We start from the raw sequence: 13,916 nt of genomic DNA, 5'->3' as shown, positions 1-13,916 counted from the left end.
AGTTCATTCCAGTTGTGCCACCTGTAAAGTGCACTGCACTGACTCACATTCACTGACATTATTTCCCAAACTGTGTACTACCAAGAAGGGCAAAAGAGAACAGCAGTTCCTGCAGGTTGTCCTTATATTTGAACACCATTCTGATCAGGAAATATCCACTGTTACATCATTGTCACTGGGTTTGAACCCTGAATTGCTCTATTCAATAGCACTGAGAATACCTTCACTAGAGGGACTGCAACATTCAGCAACCTAGCTCACCATCTCTCTGAGGGCAATGAAGGTTAACAATAATTCCTAGCCTTGCCTGCAGCAGCTGTATTCTAAAAAAAAATTAATTAATAAGCAAGATGAGGAATTGCTGCAAGTGTGTTCTTGCAGAAATGTGGCTCCAGGACAATATCCCATACACCATTCAATCTTCAGGCCTTGCCACTGTGCCAATATTATTTTTGTAACTGTATGTTCTATTGTAACTATATATGGTGTAAGTGACTGTGTGCACTGTGTTTGCACCTTGACCCTGCAGGAACGATGTTTTGTTTAACTGTATACATCTATATATGGTTGAATGACAATTCATCCTGAACTACAACAAAACTGATTTAGTCATTGATCTTTAGTTGTGTTTGGGAAGCAGAAAATCCTGGGCATATTTTACAGAAATGTTATTGCTGACAAAATCCTGAATGATGCTCTTGTCTATAAGGTTTCCCCATTAATAACCGGATGACAACAAACTTTAAATTTATATTCACAAATGTTGTTGAGGGGGAGAGGAATAAACCACAGGACTGGCAATCAGTAAAGAGTTAAATTGGAGTAGGACTTTTTCTGATCTCTATCTTTCTTACTCCTCTATGCATCCACAGATGTTTTAATAGAATTACATATTCTGATATTAAAAATGTATGTTGACTGTTTTTAGCTCCAACAAGGCTCTGGCAGATTCACTGGACGTGGCTGAAGATCCAGATGACCCTCTGGTGAATAAACTCCTGCGATCTATGGCCACACAGGCGATGTCCAATGCTCTCTATTTTTCCACAGGCTCCTGTTCCGAAGATCTCTTTTATCATTACGGTAAATTACATACAAGTTTTCACTACTTATTTTGTAAGGTTATGGAGTGGATAAGTCAATATAAATAAAAGTGATTGACTTTGCAAAGTCAAATTTGATAGCAGAATACAAGGTAAATTGTAGGATTCTTAGCATTGCAGAGAAACAGAGGGAACTTGGGGTCCGCGTCGATTGATCCCTCAAGGTTACAGCGCAAGGTGATAGGGTTGTCAGGAAGGCATATGTTGGTCTAGAGTTAGTTAAGGGAATGAATTCAAGAGCTGTGAGGTAATGTTGTAGCTCTCTAAAATCTGGTTAGACAACACTTGGAATACTGGGTTTTGGCCACCTTATTATAGGAAGGATGTGGAAGCTTTTAAGAGGGTGCAGAGGAGACCCAGCAGGATGCTGTTTGGATTAGAGAGCGTGTCTTATGAGGATGGGTTGAATGAGCTAGGGTTTTTCTCTTTGGAGTCGAGGAGGATAAGAAATGACTTGATAGAGGTGTACAAAATGATAGGAGGCATAGGTTGAGTGGATAGCCAGAGACTTTTTCTGTGGGAGGAAATTGTGCTGATGCCTCCCAAATATTTCTTTTCCAATATTCCCATATCAGTGAACACATGCTAATCTTCCTTATAATTGGTTAATTTTATATCCTTAAAACAATACCCTTAAAATATCTTTTCAAATTTATTTTCAGAATATTTCTTCCTTGTGAAAGGTCTGTTTCAGCAGTTGAGAAATGCATTGGCAGTGAATTAAGATTTTTTTTCTCACAGGACACCCACACATCCAATGCTGCACTTGTTCTGTTAGGTCTCAGTGTTCTGCAGTGATCAGACTACGTTAGTCAATGCCTGTGCCTTACACTGCATTGCAGATGCTTGGCAAGTTGTCTAACAGGTTTTGCATGCTAACTGGTCAGAATCATGATTTCATAAATAGAATAGTTTGTATATTTACTATCAATACACGACGAATAGAAATAAATCTCCTATTTAAACAGCTGTCTTGAAAAATGAAGTTCCTAAATTACTATCCTTTAATAGAGTTTTTAATTTGATTAATTTACAGCATATTACAGGGTTGTAAAATAGTAAGACATACCAAAATACTTAAACAGTTAAAACTTGACACTTGAACAATTAATAATAAGTTCAAGTTAGTGTCTAGGTAGACCATAAGACATAGGAGCAGAATTAGACCATTCAGCCCATCGCATCTGCTCCGTCATTCCATCATGGCTGATTTATTTTCTCTCTCCATAGGGCAAAGGTAACCATAAACCAAATCTGGCTAATGTTCTCTTTGTATGGTTGGTAATGTTCACCATGTTCTTACTGGCATACACAGTAATATTAACCTAACAATCCATTAGATAGCAAAAAGGTTGGCTTTATTTGTCACATGTACATTGAAATAAGCAGTGATATGTGTCATAAGTCTTAATCATAAAGAACGGACACTTGGGTGAGGCATTAGCTCAGCAGTGCCTATAGATTGTCCCTAGTTGACATCTAGTGCTTTCACAAAATAACACAGGAGCAAAATTATTTTCCAATAAAAAATCCGTATGTTTAGTACATTGCAACAGTGGATGTTCTTATTGACTGCGAAGAACTTTATAAAAATCCCGAGCTTATGAAGGGAGATATATATAGAGAGCAACACACGTACAATTGCTGGAAGCATTAATAAAGGGAAGTGGACAGTCGATATTTCGGGCTGATACCCTTCATCAAGAGTGCTTCCGGTATTTTGTGTGTGTTGCTCTAGATTTCCAGCCATCTGCAGAATCGCTTCTATGTGTGTATACACACACAAGTCTATTGTTTTAAAATCTAGGAGTTTTCCACTTTTATATCAACTACACCCTTCCCTGCTTATTGAGGGAAATACCTTTTTATGTCAGTTTTAGATTTCACTGAAACTGCAGGGAAGGACAATGGCTTCCATGTCATATACTGGATTTATGTTAATTTCAACATCTTCAAATCTGCTGTCTTTACATTCCCTTTATGTACTTATTGGCTCTTCATTCAGTGTGGTTACTATTTTCTCATTTTTTAAGGCCAAGTACTTTGCAGACACATTCCTGGCTTTTAGATGGACTATAGTTTTGAACTGTACAACGGTGTTTGGCGATTCCAGGTTTATTTGATGAGGCAATAGCAGAATGAAATCCTCTGGACATCAAACACATTAAAATAAGAACAATAACACACAGATATGTTATTGTCAAAGCATCAGGAGCCAACAGAATGGATTTCTTGAATTAATTTGATGTTCTTCAGGCTCTGCACCAGTTGCTAGTTGTGGCAGATTCGACTATAAAACCAATGAACAGAATTAGGTTATTTGGTCTGTTGAACTTGCCTCGCCATTCCATCGTGGCTGATTTATTGTCCCCCACAGTCTCATTCTCCTGCCTTTTACCCACAGCCTTTGACACCCTGACTAATCAAGAACATATCAACCTCTGCTTTAACTATACCCAATTACCTGGCATCCACAGCTGTCTGTGGTAATAAGTTCTGTAGATTCACCACACTCTGTCTAAAGAAGTTCCCTCTCATCTCTGTTCTAAAGGGACATCCTTGTATTTGGGTTTGTGCCCTCTGGTCCTAGATTCTACCACTGTAGAATCATCTCCACATTCACTCTATCTCAGCCTTTCAATATTCAATAGATTTCAGTGACATTCCCCCTCATTCTTCTAAACTCCAGCGAGTACAGGCCCAGAGCCATCAAATACTTCTCCAGGAAATAGAAAAGGCATATCAAAAGAGCAGTGTTATGATAGTCATGGGAGATTTTAACATGTGGGTGGATAAGGAAAATCATGTTGGTAATGGATCCCAAGAGAATGAATTTGATGAATGCCTACTACGTGGCTTGTTAGAGCAGTTTGTCGTTGAGCCTACTAGGGAATCAGCTATACTGGATTGGCTGTTATGTAATGAACCGGAGGCATTTTGCAGCTTGAGGTAAAGGAACTCTTAAGAGGCAGTGATCATGACATGATTGAGTTCAACTTGGAATTTGATAGGGAGAAAGTAAAGTCTTAACAATGGAATAAAGGAAATTTACAGTGGTATGAGAGAGGAGTTGGCCAAAGTAAATTGGAAGGAGATGCTGGCAGTGATGACATGGAGTGGCAAAGGCTTGAGTTTCTGGGAAAAATGAGGAGTGTGCAGGATGGATATATTCCAAAAACAAAGAAATACTCAAATGGCAAAATAGTAAAACCGTGGCTGACAAGGGAAGTCAAAGCTAATGTAAAAGCAAAAGAGAGGGCATACAACAAAGCAAAAATTAGCAGGAACATAGAGGATTGGGAAGCTTTTAATAACCTACAGAAAGCAACTAAATGAATCATTAGGGAAACGATGAAATATGAAAGCAAGCTAGCGAACAGTATCAAAGTGGATTTAAAAAAAAGCTTTTTCAAGTATATAAAAATCCCATTGTATTACAGGAAAATAACTTGCCACGTTTGCAGATGATACAAAGATTGGTAGAGGGGCAGATAGTATTAAGGAAACAGGATGGCTGCAGAAGGACTTAGACAGATTAGGAGAATGAGCAAGAGGGTGGCAAATGAAATACAATGTTGGAAAATGTGTGGTCATGCACTTTGGTAGAAGAAATAAATTAGCAGACTATTTTCTAAATGAAGAAAATCCAAAAATCTGAGATATAAAGGGACTTAGGAATATTGGTGCAGAACACCCTAAAGGTTAACTTGCAGGTTGAGTCGGTGGTGAAGAAGGCAAATGTAATGTTAGCATTCACTTCAAGAGGTCTAGAATATAAGCGCAGGGATGTGATGCTGAGGCTTTATAAGGCACTGGTGAGACCTCACCTTATATTGTGAACAGTTTTGGGCCCCTTACCTAAGAAAAGATGTGCTGGCATTGGAGAGAGTTCAGAGGAGGTTCACAAGGATGATTCCAGGAATGAAAGGGTTATCATACGAGGAACGTTTGATGGCTCTGGGCCTATACTCGCTGGAATTTAGAAGGATGAGGGGGATCCCATTGAAACCTTTCAAAAGTTGGAAGGCCGAGACACAGTAGATGTGGAAAGCGTGTTTCCCATGATGGGTGAGTCTAGAACAAGAGGCAAACTCTTGGGTTAGAGGAACATCCATTTAAAACAGAGGTGTGGAGAAATTTCTTTAGCCAGAGGGTGGTGAATTTGTTACCACGGGCAGCTGTGGTGGCCAGATCATTGGGTGTATTTAAGGCAGAACTTGATAGGTTCTTGATTGGACACGGCATCAAAGGCTACGGGGAGAAGGTCAGGGAGCGGGGCTGAGTAGGGGAAAAACGGATCAGACATGACAGAACAGCGGACCAAGCTCAGTGGGCCAGCTGGCCTAATTCTGCTCCTATATCTCTTGGTCATATGTTAACTCTTTAATTCCTGGAAGCATTCTCATGAACCTCCTCTGGATCCTCTCTAATTTCAGTACATCCTTTCTTAGATATGGAGTCCAAAACTGTTCACAGTACTCAAGGTGAGGCCTCACCAGTGCCTTAAAAAGCCCCAAATTGTAGGCAGCATTTGTATATAAACTGCATGGAAGCAGGGAATGGGCTTATCCCTGAATTTATTTTGTGAAGGGACCTTACCCAACAGACTAACTTTCAGCCATGACAGGATCTGAACTTTTGCCTAGAAGTTGAAAAGTGACCTTTGACTCATTTCACTCTTTGAGTCTCTATTAGATCTTAACATCTTTGCTGCATTGCTTGTTCAAGTGGAGTACGGGAAAGCTTGTTAATGTAAAACAATATTTCCTGTGGGGATACTCGGTTCTGCAGCTAATGCACATTTAGATTATGGTTTTGTGAAAGTAAGATCTAATAAGCTGGTTATTCCTATGACTTTTTCCCCCATTATGATTTCATTTTCATTGTTGCCAAATAAGGGCAAAATGTGTTTCCAGACCTTTTTACTTCCCAGATTTGCTGAGGTACTTTAAGTGGTCACTTTATTAGATACAGCTGTATACCTGCTCGCTAATGCAAAATCACCCAACCATGTGGCAGCAACTCATTACAGAAAAGCATGTGGACATGACATGATGTTCAGTTGTATCATTCTGGCTTCTTCCTGTTTCTTTCCAGTCCTGCTGAAGGGTCTTGGCCTGAAATGTCAACTGGTTATTCTTTTCCATGTTGCCTGACCTGCTGAGTTCCTTCAGCATTTTGTGTGTGCTGGACCAGATTTCCAGCATCTGCAGAATCCCTTATGTTGTGAGATTCAGTTGGTGTTCAGACCAAATACAAGAATGGGGAAGAAATTTGATCTGATTGACTTTGGCCATGGAATTGGTGCCAGACTGGGTGGTTTGAGTATCTCAGAAACTGCTGATCTCCTGGGATTTTCACACACAACAATCTAGAGTTTACAGAGAATGGTGCGAGAAACAAAAATCCATCCAGTGAGAGGCAGATCTGTTCATCCTGCTAGGAGGGAATGGTCAGACTGGTTCAAGCTGACAGGATGGTGACAGTAACTCATATAACCACTCGCTACAACAGTGGCGTGCAGAAGAGTATCTCTGAATGCACAGCATGTCACACCTTGCAGTGGGTGGGCTACAGCAACAGAACAGCAGAAGCAGACATAATTACACTCAGTGGCCACTTTATTAGGTGCAGTGGTAGTCTCCATTATGCAAGAGTTGGCAAAATTCTGAGATCAGATTATTTATGAATCCCAACAGACACCTAGAGCTTGTTACTGTGTTTTTCTCTTTAAATCACAGGCCTTGCTCTGGACAAGTATACACATTTTACTTCGCCAATCAGGAGGTATGCAGACTTAGTGGTGCACAGACTGTTGCTGGCAGCTTTAATGAAGGATAAGAAATTGGAGCCTGAAGATCCACTGTTCAGCCAGAAGTATTTGAATGAATTATGTCACCATATCAACAACAAGAATAGGGTGAGTAGAGAAATAATTGGGTAAGCTTTTCACACTTAAATCAAGTTATTGTGCAAGTATCAGTACACTCACACTTTGGAAGGAGAATGTCTTACCAGGTGACAAAGCAACATCAGCGAGACAAGCCCTATTCCTCTCTCCCACCCCCTCACCCACATGTATACACAGTCCTCTAACCCCAGAACAGGGTATCTTCAGCCTCCAACAGATTCGTGGATTTGCAGGCAATGGGCCTTCATCTTTCCCAACAGACTCGCAGAGATTATCAGAGTTAGCTGCGGAAGGAAATCAAGGTATCACCATGAGAGAAAACTTACTATGAGCAAGAGTGGAAGTTACGCCCTAACAAAATTAATGTAATCTGAGAACAGTTTTATTAAAATATCTTCCATCTTATTTGGAAGAGCAGAACACACGTTTCAGTAGTAAATGTAGATATCAAGCTTTGCTAGAGAAATTATACATCTTCAATATATTTCCCATTCAATACATCACCTCTTCACCTATTATATGTACAGCAGTATGGTTGATGTTGTTGCATTGCCCAGAAAGTTCTTATACTCACTAGATCTTCCAGGGAAGGGACTGAGCAGAAAACTGTTACTTAAAGGAAGATTGTAAAAAGGACTATATCTGCACCTCTCTCTTCCCAGCCATCTGTTCAAGACCTGACAGCAGATTGCTTGCTTAGTTTTTAAATAAGGAGGAATGGAGGAGAATGTGGCTTACACATGGAAATAGGTTGTTTGAAATGTGTCAGTTTGAGCATCACAAATGCATTACCCTTGCTGGAAAAAAACTGCCTGTGGTTAACCATGTAAAACCACCTGGGTTATCACTCTGACTCTTCTCTGGTACATGGTATTTTCTGTTATGTTGCTTTTGAAATTACTATGCCAAATCGTGGTGTTTTTAATTAAACTGTAAGTGAAACCGGACTACCTCTTTTTATGGACTGACAGTACTTTGTGTGAAAAGCATTCTCTACTGTGAGTCTGTCAGTGATGATTTGGCTTTAGAGGCAGTTCACAAAGTCTGAAAAATCAATGTCTTGTGCAAGTTCTGCCTGTAGAATTCCATGCTGCCGCCTAATTAAATTGATTCTCTTCCCATTATTTCTTAGGCTGCTCAGCATGTGCAGAAACAATCTGTTGAGTTATTTCAGTGCATGTACTTTAAGGATAAAGATCCCACTTGTGATGAACGTTGCATAGCAGATGGTATCATATATTCAATACGTGCAAATGGTGTGCTGATATTTGTGCCAAAGTAAGTGCCTGAATATTTTTCTAACTTAACAATTGATATAGTAAAGTAATTCTTACCTTTCCTGAACTAATATTTCTCAAATATTTGCCTATAAATTGCTAAGAGTGCATAGACAAACTTAGATTGTGCACAACAATTTTTGTAAGCCTGTGAAAATCAGTACAAATTGCAGATGCTGGAAATCCAGAACAAAAACAGGAAATGCAAGGTTAATGCAACCTGAGCAAACCTGGCAGTATAAGGATGGATAGACAGTCAACGTGTCAGATCACCGGCACTTCTGTACAAATATTGGCTGCTTCTCATTCTTCGACCTGCTCAGAACTTCCAGCATTTTCTGTTTCCGTCTCTAAGCCTCATATTAGTTTCTTTACCCAGTTTCATATTTAGGAAATACGAGATTATGTTGGATTCCAAGAAGTATTGCTGAAAGGGGCATGCAAGGCTTTATTTAGTATCTTTCACATTTGGAGTATTGTGTTCAATTCTGGTCATCTCATTATAGGAACGATGTGGAAGCTTTAGAGAGGGTGCAGATATTTACTGGAATGATAGAGATGTACAAGATGATAAGAGGCATAGATAGAGTAGATAGCCAGAGACTTTTTCCCAGGGTGGATTTGGCAAATACAAGGGGACATAATTTTAAGGTGATTGGAGCAAAGTATAGGGGGAATGTCAAAGGTAGGTTTTTTTTTAAAACACAGAGTGGTGGGTGCATGGAACACCCTAACAGATAAATTAGGGACATTTAAGAGACTCACTTAAGATAGGTACATGGTTGAAAGAAAAATTAAGGGCTATGTGGGAGGGAAGGGTTCGATTGATATTAGAGTAGGTTAAAAGGTCAGTACAACATCGTGGGCCAAAGGGCCTGTACTGAGCTGTACTGTTCTACGTTCATTGTATTTTACAATAACTTGATGTTATTTAGCTTTGTCTCTGTTTTATAAGTAAATGAGCAACCAGTTTCTTGGTTTTGTTTTGAAAGTACTTAGTACTTAGCTATACTCTGTGTCTATCAGTTCATGAAAACAAAAGTAATAAGACAAACATCCATGTCGGTTAAATTCTGCAACTAAGCTGAAACTACACTTTGATTCAAAGAAGCTTGAATTACACCCTTGGATTATCCACCTGTAATGTTGACGGAATCTTTTTCTACAGTTGCACATTTTAACTCACAATTCCAGCACCTAGACTAAGATTTGATTGCCCCATGTTAACAAGAGCAAAACGCAGTGTAGCAAGGGGAGGAGAGTTGGGGTTGGGGGAGGACAGGGAACAGGGTATTCTGTAGCAAAATTCAATCAGAAGTCCAGAAGTTGAGGCCTGATAGCTGTAGCCCTGGGTCTGAGTCCATTGGAGAAGTTGAAAGCCTGTATCTGTGAGTCCAGAGGCCCAGAGACAGCCTGTCCTGGGGTTAGAGGACTGTGTGTGTGTGTGGTGAGTAAAGACTCATTTTACCATTGTTTTGTTGCTTATGTTCTGCTGAACATGGCACTGGAATGTGTGACAACACGTGGGCTGCCCTTCTCCCCTGCACATCTTTGGAGTGTGTTGGTTGTCATAGCAAACATTACATTTCACTATGTTTCAATCTACATGTGATAAATAAATAAGTGAATCTGAATTAAGCATTTGCCCAAATTAAAAGATTTGTAGGTTCAAGTTCTATCATAGAGGTAAGCAAAAGGCATCTAGGGCGGCACAATATCAACACTGTATCGCAACAGTGTCAGAGGAGATATTGTATCAAAGCCTCACGTGCTTTCTCGGGTGGGTAGAGAAGATCCCTCGGCATTTCAAAGGTTATCTGGAGGATCTCTTGTTGCCTTTGCTGAGATGTTTCTGAACCAGTGCACTTAGTCTTTCATACGGTTAGAAGGCACTACTGCACAGCAACAGTCCTTCAGCCTAATCAGTGCTTTACTGTTATTCTGCCTAGTTCCATTGACCCTCCATAATCCTCCCATCTGCGTCCTTATCCACACTTAAATGTTAAAGTCGAACCTGCATCCACCACGTCTGTTGGCAGCTTGTTCCACTCTCTCCGTTTCCCCTCAGGTTCCTCTTAATTATTTCGTCTTTCACTCTTAACCCATGACAAGATCTCTAGTTCTAGTCTCACCCAGCCTCAGTGGGAAAAGCCTGCTTACACTTACCCTATCTATACCCCTCATATCTCTATCAAATCTCCTCTCATTCTCCTCCCACGCTGTATGACATTCAAGTCATTTTCGTGGAGCTAAGTTTATTTAAATGGGTGAAGTGTTTCCTGATAGTGGTGAAACTAAGAGCTTTACTTGGAATCTGGAATTGGATGACCTTCAGTGGGAGGTTGATTCAGTGTTGGTAATTTAGCTAATGGGCAAGAGTAATATGAGTTTTTCTTCTGTGAACTCATCAGGACTATGATGCACAGAGATCTGGCACTCTCCAAGAGTTTTTTTTAACAAATCATTTGCAAGCTGGCAGTAATTTGATTATTTCCCTTTAGCACATTATTTTGTATCTTTTTTTTTTGTAGATTTGAATTTAGACTAAATATACTGATGTAAGTAAATTAATAGAAAAATAACATTGAGCTCTTGATAAACTAGGTATGGGATAAAAGCACCAGCATACCTAAAGAAGAAAGAGGGACATGTGATTGCAGCACAGCCAGATGGATCATGTGAATGGAAACCTGGCTCCCTCAGACGTCTTAGAGACAAAATTATCTCCACTACAGCTGATGGGAGATCTATTACTTTCTCTCTCTTTGAGCACATCACAGTAAGTAGACAAATTATATATTCGGTTTGGAAGTTCCAAAAGTAAAAATAAATGTTAAACATATGAAACAGCAAATTTAAAAACACAACACCCAGCTAGACTGACTACTTTGTAAATCACTCTACAACGTTTTCAATTGCCTATCATGTTAGTTTTCCATCTGTCTATGCCCTTCTGTACAGTTCCAACAAAATCCAGCATTGGCTGGGGTACAACACCTCATAAGTCATCTTCCATCTTAACAACTAACAACCTCCAAGACTTGAAATTCAACTTCAGCTAATTTGCTTTCTCAGTTTGTGTAAGAATTGGAAATCTGCTGATAAACACAAGAGATTCCTCCTGATGAAGTATCTCACCCTAAATGTCAGCTCTTTATTCTGCCTGACTTTCTGAGTTCCTCCAGCATTTTGTGCATATTGCTCTGGGCAATTCTGCAAAGGCATCCATTGTGTGTGGAGTTAACATTACGATGCCTGATCCGCTGGATTCAGCGACAGCTCTGACCTGTGTTTCAGTTTAATATGCTTTTTTTGTTTTCTCTTTTAAATTCCTAATTAAATTGTGAGATAGACACTGCTAAATTGGGCAACCCAAGCATCACTCCCATCAGAGATTCCCTTTACTCTATCCATTCCTCCCTACCCTCAGCAAAATAAACTCTTTTCTTTCCAGTTCCAAGGCTCCTCAACCTGAAACATTAAATATTTCCCTACTCACAGATGCTCAATGTTTACAGCATTTTGCATTTTTTCCTTGAGATTTACAGCATTTGCAGTTTTTTGATTTAAGAAAAGTCTAGTCTTTAAGCTTAAAACTTGGTCATATGCTTAAAGCAACAATTATCAAGCTAATGAAAAGAGGAAAATCAATGTCATGACTATTAAAATAATTTAGAATAAAGACAGGTGTCCTTTGGTTTATGAATAGATTGCATTCCAGAAAATGTTTTACTGAGCAAAAGTTCAAGTTGTAAAAGTGATTCCCCTTGGTTTGAGTGCTGGGTCACTTGTGCTCCAGCGTTCAATGAAAATTTTATTAACAATTAAATCTGAAAAAGATTCTATCTACCCTTTCTGCCTCTCATAAGTTTCACCAAATTTTCAAATTCAGAGTCTTAAATGAAATTTTTGATCAGTTTGGGAATCAAGGGTTATGGGAAAGTGGAAGTTGGATAAGCTGTGGTCTAATGAAGTGCTGGGCAGGTTTGAAGGACTGAATGGCCTGATATTCTTATTCCTTACAATTTACAAACTGCGGCCTTTCAAGGTTCTTATTTGTTCTCTCCCTCAATTCATTCCCCTGACAAATCCAGCCATGAATACTGTGCTTCTAACTCCAAGCTCACTTTCCAGTGAGTGCTGATTCTTTAGCCTTGGTTTCATCTATCACCTCCCAGCTTCTACTCCTTCCCCTTCCCCCACTATCTTATGCTGGCTTCTGCTCCTTCCTTTCCAGTCCTGATAATGGGTCTCGGCCCAAAATGCCAAATTTAATCCCCTCCATAGATGCCGCCTGACCTGCTGAGATCCTCCAACATAGTATTTTTATACAATCAATATTAAACATACTGTAGCTCACAGGTCTAACATGGCTCATCTTTATTTCTTATTGAAGGGATCTTACTTGTGTTTGAACATTTAGATGCTCTGTTTATGTGCCCATTTTCTCATCATTTTTGCTGTAACCTCATTGAAGAATTTAATGTAACACCCTAGCCTTTTGATAAGAAGGACTTTCTGGTTTATAAACTGTTTAATTTTTGTAAACCTTTGCGCTCACACAGGTAAGAATCTCTGAATTTTCATCCCGTTCACATCCTGACAGCATCAAACTGGACATTATCAGTAACCAACCTTGTAAACTGTCCAGCGCAGAACCCGTGCCCGAAACCTCTGACACAACAAAGACAGACTTGGTTCGGGATGTAATCAGATGTGCAGAAGAGGCTCAGCTTGCCCAAGAGCATGCAAGAAGTATACTGATCAGGGATGAAGAGAGGGAATATTGTCAAACCCAGGGAAACAGCCTCTACTCATTGTTGGAAGAAATCAAGGAAATGGCTCTTTTAGATCTTAGTGTTGAATAAGTGCCCTAGTTGAGTCTTGGGGCTCATTTTAAATTTCTTAATGAAAACCACTAATAGAAATAGATTTTTAAAAATGAGAAGAGCAAAGATCTAGTTTTTAAGCTTATGGTTATACTGGAAGTAAGTGGCAGGTTCCAGCTACTTCAACCAACTTATTTGATGTGGTTCCTGAATGCAATGCAAGAGATGTAGAGATTTGTTCTGAACAAGATGTATATAACTCCAAGTTTTATTCAATGTATTTGACACAAAGTTTACCATTCATTTCTAGTCTCCCTACTAGGATTAGAAAAAAAAATAAACTCATATACTAAGTACCCCTTTTGTCTTTAGTACTTACAACTAGTTTGGTGTTTTTTTAAAAACTTGTATACACAGCACACATTAAAGTTTGAATCATGTTCTGTAAAAGGTCCTAAAAGCATATTTTTTTTATTTCACGGTTAAACTTATTCAAGTAGATCTGCTAACAGAAAGAAAGACTTCATGTAAGTTCACTACTGGGATTTCTCATCCTCTTCCCTTGGTTTGTGGTTTATAATGGGACATTAGCTTCAGTGACTGGTAACTCTGTGGTGAGAACACTGCCAGGATTAGATTTCCAAACTCCCTTTCCAATATAGTGACGGTGGTGTTATGAATCGAGGTTCAGAATCTCTCAAGTGTAATACTATACAATCAAAACAAACCCTGCATTAACTTCTTCACTTACATCAGTGGCACATAACCATCCTCTTGCAAAACAAACATCTCAGTT

General features: G+C 39.4%; 1 protein-coding gene across 2 annotated transcripts in view; it reads left to right on the top strand.

Annotated features, from left to right (window-relative positions):
- Positions 1-13,907, top strand: part of dis3l (DIS3 like exosome 3'-5' exoribonuclease) — a 63,758-nt gene extending 49,851 nt beyond the window's left edge. For both annotated transcript variants that reach the window (XM_063066239.1, XM_063066240.1), the window contains 5 exons: positions 929-1,083; positions 6,845-7,023; positions 8,147-8,292; positions 10,896-11,070; positions 12,857-13,907. In XM_063066239.1, coding sequence (XP_062922309.1) covers positions 929-1,083; positions 6,845-7,023; positions 8,147-8,292; positions 10,896-11,070; positions 12,857-13,159 — 958 coding nt within the window. In that variant the 3' untranslated portion in view covers positions 13,160-13,907. The remainder of the gene's footprint in view (positions 1-928; positions 1,084-6,844; positions 7,024-8,146; positions 8,293-10,895; positions 11,071-12,856) is intronic.
- The last annotated feature ends 9 nt before the right edge of the window (positions 13,908-13,916 follow it).

Source organism: Mobula hypostoma, chromosome 13, assembly GCF_963921235.1.
Source record: "Mobula hypostoma chromosome 13, sMobHyp1.1, whole genome shotgun sequence".
NCBI classification, from domain to species: Eukaryota; Metazoa; Chordata; class Chondrichthyes; order Myliobatiformes; family Myliobatidae; genus Mobula; species Mobula hypostoma.
The sequence above is the reverse complement of the archived record's forward strand: the minus strand, read 5'-3'. Positions and strand labels throughout refer to the sequence as shown.